At 43.6% G+C, this 9162-nt stretch overlaps 1 protein-coding gene across 4 annotated transcripts; it reads right to left on the bottom strand.

Moving 5' to 3' along the window:
* Nucleotides 1-3374: 3374 nt before the first annotated feature.
* Nucleotides 3375-5604, bottom strand: nppcl (natriuretic peptide C-like). 4 transcript variants are annotated; one of them, XM_061216061.1, is made up of 3 exons: nt 5300-5604; nt 4815-4961; nt 3375-4532 (listed from the first exon to the last, which is right to left on the bottom strand). In XM_061216061.1, the coding sequence occupies exons 2-3, from the start codon at nt 4911-4913 to the stop codon at nt 4236-4238; spliced, it is 396 nt and encodes a 131-aa protein (XP_061072045.1). In that variant the 5' UTR covers nt 4914-4961; nt 5300-5604; the 3' UTR covers nt 3375-4235. The 4 variants fall into 4 exon arrangements, with proteins under 4 accessions (XP_061072045.1, XP_061072047.1, XP_061072048.1 ...); XM_061216063.1 differs by having other exon boundaries at nt 3375-4520; XM_061216064.1 differs by having other exon boundaries at nt 3375-4469.
* Nucleotides 5605-9162: the final 3558 nt, after the last annotated feature.

The following is a 9162-nucleotide window of genomic DNA, read 5'->3' as shown; positions in this document are numbered from 1 at the left end:
TCCCAAAGGAGTTCTATTGGATTGGGAAGGCCACTGAAGAACATTGAACTCATTTTCATATTCATGAAACCAGTTTGAGACGACTTCTGCTTTGTGACATGGTGCATTATCATGCTGGAAGTAGACATTAGGAGATGGGTACATTGTGGCCGTGAAGGGATGCACATGGTCAGCAACAATACTCCAGTAGGCTGTGGCATTCAAGCAATGATTGATTGGTATTAATGGGCCCAAAGAGTGCCAAGAATACATTCTCCACACCATTACACCACCACCACCAGCCTGGACTGATGACACAAGGCAGGTTTGGTCCATGGATTCATGCTGTTGGCGTCAAATTCTATATGCCTCAGCAGAAATCGAGATTCATCAGACCAGGCTACGTTTTTCCAGTCTTCAACTGTCCAGTTTCGGTGAGCCTGTGCCCACTGCAGCCTCAGCTTTCTGTTCTTTGCTGACAGAAGTTGAACCCGACGTGGTCTTCTGCTGTTGTAGCCCATCCGCCTCAAGGATCGACGCGTTGTGCATTCTGCGATGCTTTTCTGTTCACCACAATTGTACAGAGTGGTTATCTGAGTTACAGTAGCCTTCCTGTCAGCTCGAACCAGTCTGGCCAGTCTCCGTTCAGTATGTCAATGTATGTTGCCTGGAGGTCCCCAGAGTATGGTTCTGGAAACCATACTTTCGTTGTAGTGTAGTAGCCTAGTAACTTTACTGCCAGGTACCTGTAGCTATGCAGGTATATTTGCTGTGTTTCACACAAGCAGTGCGTCGGTAAAACACATCCGCCATTTTAAACAGGCTTGGGAACTTATGGACTCTAACCTTGTAACCATCAAACCATCAGGATCCTCTACCTGTGCATTGTGTCTGTGAGGTCTGTTGAAATGCCTTCACTTCTGATGTGGGTTACTGTCGAAAGGAGTAAAGTTGATGTGGGTAGCATGACTTCCAATGTAAGATGAAGGTGCGGGGTGCTGGAAGATTGGCACGCGGGATGACAAGAGAATGACAGATATAAAAACTCCTTAGATAGCAAGTTCAGAGGGAGAGATACAGCTGTATGGCTGACCTTCTCAAAAGAGATTGAGCCAGTTGCAGAAGCGGGATCAGATCTCCTTCTTCCTGGGCGTGACATTTACTGCAAAGACCATGACCCAATAGTTTCACCTTATAACCTAACCACACTCGCCCAAAGAGTGGTCAGTCATTGCAGGGCTCACAGTGTTTCTGTTACGCATGCGCAGTTCTCAAAGATGTATGCATGTGCATCCGGGTCTGCAAATCTGTTTTCTACCTGTACGTAGCATCTCGAACAGCACAGTGCTCCGAGTTCTTTATAAACAGTACTTTTTCTAACTGTAAAACGTCACAGAAGATTTATATCTCACAGGTTTGAAACGAGTGTAAAAGATGGCTGGATGAAATATATATTGTTACTCCTAGACTACCCACATGTCCTTAAAATTGGTCTCTTTAAATTACAAACCTAGGTCTACTCCAGGACTCCCAATGATTATCTTATGTTAAGTCCAAGGGTCTTTTCAAAAGAACCAGTCAGAGAAAACTCAAAGAGCTGTGTTGTACAAATATTCAACTGCAAATCATGTTCAATGACTGACTGTGCTAATACCAATTCTTTTGAGTTGCTTTGTATCATTTTTATATTTGATCATTTAGATTTTTTATAACCTTAATTCCATGTAATTTTACCAACAAAATATGAGTTTTTCATCTGACTGTGTGGAAAACTATAATCTGACATCTGCTGAGTTTTTTTGAATCAGCCATCTTGTGTGGAAAAATGTATAATCCCAGTGGCCAAACATTATGGTATACTCAGATATCCCAGGCAAGTTAAGGACACCCTCTTCTCACCACCCCATCTTCTCCGAGTTCATGCGAGGTAAAAGTCAAACTAAAAATAGTAACTTCCAAGACCTTTTCCGTGACCTGTGGCCAGCCACGGTGCGGTCTGAAATATCAGCCACAGAACGGCTCACATATAAACCACTTATATTTTGTTAATAAAAAAATTATTATTTATTAATAAAGATCAGGGTTTCAGTCAGTTGGGTTCACATTTCATTTTAAGTGCAAGATAGTGTTGGGCACAAGATACTAAATCAAACATCAGCCACAGGGATTTTGCAGTTCATCATCATTTCAAATATCAAAAAAAAAAATGAAGCTTTGTTGCCTGATATAATACTGATATTCGTTGTATTATACTTACATAGTACACATCTAAAAAATATTTGTTTCGTAATGAAACTGAATCAATAAACGCATTACTAATAACACATCGTACTAATACAGATAAATCGAAGGTCTTCACATAAATTAATTATGTGAACTTGCAACATGTAGCCACCAGGGGGCATAAGCATTCCGCTTACAATGAGGCCCACACTTTGTGTCGCCTACTGGAGTTAGGTAATCTTCCTCCTGGGGCAACAGAGCTCAGCGAGGAGAGGCAGGAAAAGACTGACACCTTGTGGTCACATAAATCTTCAACTTCACTTTGGGGATTAATCCCATTACAAAATGTCTAGGGTATGGGGGGGAAAGCAGTTTTCCAGTGAATTTTCAAACTCAATTATAACACAAAACCAATAAATATTTAAATAAATAAAACTAAATACATATTTTTATGTATACAAATATATTTCTAAGTTCCGGAATTCAAAAGGAATTTCAATGCAATAGCTTTGAAGTTCAACTCCAACACAAAATGCCAACATGCCATGTTGTCATGTTTAGCTGGTGATAGACAGGATATATATTTTTATAGTTACTTCACTGACATACATCATTTCTTGTCATCACCCATAGTCATCAGTGGGCCAGGGAGTAGTGGCCTGTAGTGTAAGGTACATGCCTGGGACCCACAAGGTCGGTGGTTCGATCCCCGGTGTAGCCACAATAAGATCCGCACAGCCGTTGGGCCCTGGAGCAAGGCCCTTAACCCTGCATTGCTCCAGGAGAGGATTGTCGCCTGCGTAGTCTAATCAACTGTATGTCGCTCTGGATAAGAGCGTCAGCCAAATGCCAATAATGTAATGTAATGAGGAAGATGAAAACTGTGCGGGCTGTAATACAATAACCATAGTTGTCCAGCCATTAAAGCAAATGAAATACTTGTTACTTTGAAAGCACACCTATCTGATACATATGAGACACAAATAGTGGTAACACTTTGGACATGTTTTGAAGAACATTAATACAAAATAATTAAAAATATATATATTTCACATTTGACTCATTCCGACCTGTTTTTCTTCTTTTTTGGGCAAGGAGGGTGGGCGGTGGTATTTTGTTGTTTCAAAATGGGAATATAAGATTTTAAAAACAACTAAACAGGGAATGCATACTGACATATAGACATTTTAATTTGAGTTTCTTGGTCGTGGCTCTACAAAAGATACATATTTATTACATAACAGGATGATTTTTGTTATGTTTCCCCGATTTTAATTGAATGGCAGAAATGCAGGTCATAATGACCACAAAGGGGTGCAATGACCAGACTGAAGTTACACATAGTTAGTATAGTTACACTTCTGAAATAACGACTGTATCCACACATACATACCAGTCTGCCTACACAAAAATTAATGCACCAGTGATTAACATGGGCTATGATTTTAAAATAAGATTTATTCATGCTACATGGAATGTAAACAAAAGGAAATTACAATTCTTACTGCAATTAAATAAATGACATTTAAAAATAAAAATAAATGTTAATTTACAGTCCAGCAAACATGCAATTTAATTTACACTTATGTAGAACATTTAAACCAAATTCTTCATCGGTATTAATAATATACAATAACTCTGAAAGACATAATATTCCAAATATTTAAACGTAAACAGAAGATAAATAACAGTCTACAACAAAACAATAATTTAAGAATACATATCACTCTGGTTAAATATGACAACTCCACAACTGGAAAGAACAACTAGTTTGAATAATTCTACAAGCATTAGCAACAGTTGGTAGGTTAGTACTATTACTAACTTTTAACTTAATGACACATAAGAGACTCACAGTTTTGAACTGTGACTATGATAATTGCACCAGCAGTACAGCAAGTCTGCATTCTTCCCAGTATCATTTGAATGAATGATAAAAAGCAATATTCATTGGTGGACCTTCACTTCATTTCCCCATGTTGGTTGTAGTTCCAGTTTTGCTCCTGAAGATCGCCACTGACCATAGTCAACCACTAACATCCAAGACCGCTCAGCGAGCCAATGCGGTCGAGCTTGAGCCCAAAACAGCCACGGTTCCACCCCCGCTTTGCCCGGTCCGGTAGAGCCCTTTTCCCATTGGCCAAAGCCCCCCTCAGGAGGCGGAGCCACGTGGTGTCGGTTTGCGAAGGAATATCGATCCACTTGGGGTACTCTGCGACCTTTAACCCCGAGCTGAAGGGCTGTGGACTCTCCATTGGATCTCCCACCTGATTCTCAAGGTCGTCAATGTTCAAGAGGTCATTGTAGCGTTCCAAAAACTGTTCCACAAACTAAATATTGGTGAAAGTTAAAAAAGCAACAAAACAATATATTTACTGTAGTCTCTAAAAGCAGTTAACGCTTAGCAAAGCAAAAACTCCTGTTAAATTCCAAGTTAAACATACAAAAGTTGATGACCAAAAACACTACTGTTCAATCAAATAATTCAAATGGAATAAGTGACACCTGCTATGAATCTGCCAAACAGGATGACACATTTGATTTGAAATTGTACAGTGCATTGCCCCAAGTACAGTCTCCCTCTCCCTCTCCCTCTCCATCTCCCTCCATACCTGTATGGCATCCACGGGGGTCCTGAGGGCTCGGCTGTCCGCACGCTCCAGGGGAACTGCCAGCAGCAGCGCAGCGAGGACCACAGCCTTGTACATCATTGCAGGAAGGAGACCTGGGCGATTGGGAACCTCTCCCCTTTTCAGTGCCTTCAAATCCAAACACAAACAGTGGCAACACTTTACACATCTCCTGTGCTGCATCATAATAACTCATAATGACATTTCACAATACGAGTCACGTTAAATGAAACTATTATTATAGTCCACAGCCAATGCGTAACACATTTACTGTGTGTGAAACTTACAGTTTCGACGGAAATTGAATTAGATGACCAAATGATGAATTAGAGACCAAAGTTAATTTTAATCAAAAATTTTAAATTTCCAAAATCAGAAGCTTCCATAGGCAACTTTAAAGCCCAGTGTCAGTTTAAATACTTGTGGTGATTAAACCCAAGTGTAGAAGCAAAGGTAAAATTACGCACCTTTCTCCGTAGGTCTTCCCCTGCAGGTTTATATATGTGGTGGCTGTACTGCGTTGCTCATAGACTGTGTTCCATCTCTCTCTTTCTCCCTCTCTTCTACCGCTCTCACTTTTTGGCACCTTGTGAAAGCATCTCTCTCTCTCTCTCTCTCTCTTTCGCTCTCTCTCTCTTTCCCTCCCCCTCTCGCAGCTTCAGTGATCCTGTAAATGTGCTGTTGTCTCTGGTCTAGCTCGCATGTACCCAGGCTCCGTCACTGTTATTGTATCTGCGTCAAGTGCAGCCCGGCTGGCGATTTACCGCTCCAATGCACCACAGCGCACCTTAACCACCCCCCTGACTCTCATTTATATCCTGTCACTGCCATGTCACAGCTGTGGAGGAAGTGTCTGCGGTTGCCACAGCGACCTGGAGTTACAGGTTGTCGCGTTACTAGCACCCCCCTGGGCAGCATGATGTCACACAGTTTGGTCAGAGGGCAAACTTTCGCGAGACAATGAGGCCGTGGAGGGGGCGGGTGGCCGGGTTCACTTGCTCTCCATCCCCTGTGCCTCGCCCTCCATCATCCATTCTCCTCCAAATCTCCCAGCAATCCTCCTTCATCATGACAGACACTGTTAGGGAGGCCCCCATGGGGGTCGGGGGGGGGGGGGGTTGGAGGAGAAGCTAGATTCCTGATTGGGCCAAAGAGTGCGAACCGATAGGCCTCGCAGTGACTCGAGTCAACCCTTTCCGCATCGCCTCCCTCAAGCATATTTATTGAATTATTTATTTACAGGTTACAGTCGATGTTACAAGATCTCTCCTCTCCTTCTGCCAGCGAACGTCTCAGACTCGGCGTGTTCCAGTCTGTCAGAGCCATCTGCTCCAGGCCCCCCGCGGCGCACACAGCCTCCCCCGTCCAACACAAACACGCAGGACCAGCCCAGATGCGCTACATGCTGCCCGGACATATTGTTGGGCTCATAAAAACACAGTGCAAATGTTATGCGCAAAGACATTCACACACCTACAGTACAGTCATGCTCTTTGACTCCGTTTCCAGTTAGTCAAACACCTCCACATAAAAAAAAAGAAAAAGAAAATAGTTATCCAAGGCATTTCACAATGCAGACAATATTTCAGATTACATAGAAAGCCCAAAACATAAATGAGCCCCCCCCATCTGCACCGTTTACCCATCAGATATTTCTCTTGATATATCCAAAGAAATTCTGACTTTTTTTTCCCCCAGCGCTTACATTTTATTGCCTCTCGGTGTCACGAAAGGACAAGTAGACCGAAGCTTCAGCCGCCAAACTTTTAAAAAGCCAGCAAGGTGTGATTTTACATAACTAGCTCACAAAGACAGGAGAGCAAATAATTGGCCTTCATGGCACTCTCTGTCATTTAAGAGACGGAGAACGAAAGAGGGAGTGGGAGGCAGAGTGGGCGGGAGGAGAGAGGAAAGAGATTAGTAACAAAAGATGGAGGGGGGATGAAACTACACTGCAATAAAATGTCAGCGCAGAGGAGAAGAGAGAGGGAGGAGAGGGTGATGGAGGGAGGAGTGGGGGAGTGAGATGTGAGCAGGGGTGAGAGTGGGAGGAAGGAGAAAAGGGACATACACAAGGAAGAGGGGAAAGGGATTGAGGTAGAATGGATGCTCGTTTAACCAAAAAAAAAGAAAGAAAAAAAGAAAATCAATGCACTGCGACTTTTTTGGAAAATGAAAAAAAATTGGAGTGACCACTTTGCCTGCTGGTAAAACCATCAAAACAATTAATTAGCATGGCACAGCAAAGGGGTGGCGGGGGGGGGGGGGGGGGGGGAGAGGGGAATAGAGAGGGGTAGTGGTCCTGTCTGGCCAAGCTGTGACAGGGCAAGTAAAGCCAAAGTCTCACCTCACTCTACAAATAGAGCAGCGTTAACGACCGAGAATCAACCAGTTATCTGCCACGAGGAAATAAATTAGCCTCTCCCTGAGATCACCATTTGTGTAAACACGCATACACACTCCTTACCATCATCCATCTTGGACTTCCCTGCTGAATACACACAGATGCACACACTCTTTGCCCAGAGAAGTAACAATGTAAACTGTAATGTTTTTTTTTGCAATGAGGAGTTCTTAAGAGATTTCCCCAACGGTGACGTGATTGTGGTGCGATGGGGGAAGGCAGGAGAGTGGAAGACTTAAGTGGACTTCAGGAAAGGGTGCTCAAAACACCGTATATTAAATAGAAATAAAAACATGTTTGCAGGTTATAAATTTCACTTTCCTTTGCGAATAGCTTGCAAATACAGCGTGGACATTCAGTGGCCTTGTTTTTACCAATACGGAGATATCGAGGCCAGCAAAGCGAAGCGGTAACCGTCCTTTTAAAACATTTACCCGCTTCCTCTCATCAGGCATGTTCCGTCAAGCAATTTCTGCTCACTTTATATTTAGAACCATAAAGTCCTCTTGAAATGATCCAATCAGATCACTGGCATGCTGAACACAGCATAACAGTTTGAGTCGGTGCATCTGGCCTTATGTAACACATGCAAGGGGGTGCGAGCTGTAGATGTATAATCCCTAGGAAAGGTATAAAAAAAGGGATGCAATTCCTTCAACAAATTCAGCCTGCGCGTGAAGCGGTTTCATCGTTTACCACCATATCAGTCAGACATCTCACTCAGGAGGCGACACTTGTTCATGTAACCTGATCAGACAGCGTTAGGTTTGTTACTTAGCAGATGCGCTTTCCCAGAGCGAGAAGTCTCAATCTTAGACACAGGCATACTGAAGCTCAAGACTTAAGAAGGCCTGCATAATTAGTTTTTGGTAGCGAAAAGAAAATTCATGAAAGACATGGCAGACGCGGCCCCCATTTCACAGACTGGGCGAGCAGGATACCTGCACCCTACTGGGTGGCGTGTAAGGGCCTGACGGTTTGTGAAGGACGAGCGGTCTCTAGCGGACCGATTGCCGCCTTAGTGCTAGCCCATTTGATGTGAGCCATCACAGGGCGATGTGAATGAGCCCGGAGGTCAGTTGATCAGGCCGGCAGCATCATTCTGGGAAAGGTGCGGAGGTCTGACGGCAACAGCAGGGAGAACCACGCAGCGGACACAGGGAGTGGCAGCAGTCCAGATGGGCAACAGCCAGAACCTGAGCGAAGAGCTGGGTTCAGCAGGCGACGAGGAAGGGACCGCTGGATCCTGGCACATGAATATAAAAGGCTGACATTGTGGTCTCAGAATGGGACAGATTGTAGTCCTGCAGGCTCAGCGGAGGGCAACACGGGTGCAATCCCCGGTGAGTGAAATTTCCAGCAGGGGGCAGCGTGCACAGACTTTGTTTAATACTATACACCAGGGGACCCATTTATAAAAGGAATATAATTTCATAGTTATATAAATAAGCAGGTGGGCCTGGTTAAGGTCACAGGTTTGATCCCCGGTGTAGCCACAATAAGATCCACACAGCCGTTGGGCCCTTGAGCAAGGCCCTTAACCCTGCATGGCTCCAGGGGAAGATGGTCTCCTGCTTTGCCTAATCAACTGTGCGTCAGTCTGGCTAAGAGTCAGCCAAATGACATGTGATGTAGACACGGTTTTCTGTACTCAATATTTGAGAAAATGATCGTACTAATTGTGAGGTGTCAAACATCCCAGCATGAACCAGTTGAGGACATACATTTTCTGTGAGTTTGCCTTTAAATGCAGTATGATTTCGATTCAGGCACAGATGTGAAAGTTTAAAATATCTTCATTAACACTGCTGCTCAAAAAACCTGACTGGTGTGAAGGTCAAAGCAAAGTGCATTAGGAAGTTATTTTTGTCACTTGTCTTGCAACCGACCTCAAACCCTCTCAACCCAGTGAACCACTGCTGTAGT

The sequence above is a fragment of the Conger conger genome, chromosome 1 (assembly GCF_963514075.1).
Source record: "Conger conger chromosome 1, fConCon1.1, whole genome shotgun sequence".
NCBI classification, from domain to species: Eukaryota; Metazoa; Chordata; class Actinopteri; order Anguilliformes; family Congridae; genus Conger; species Conger conger.
Note: the sequence above shows the minus strand (reverse complement) of the source record. Positions and strands in the feature narration are given on the sequence as shown.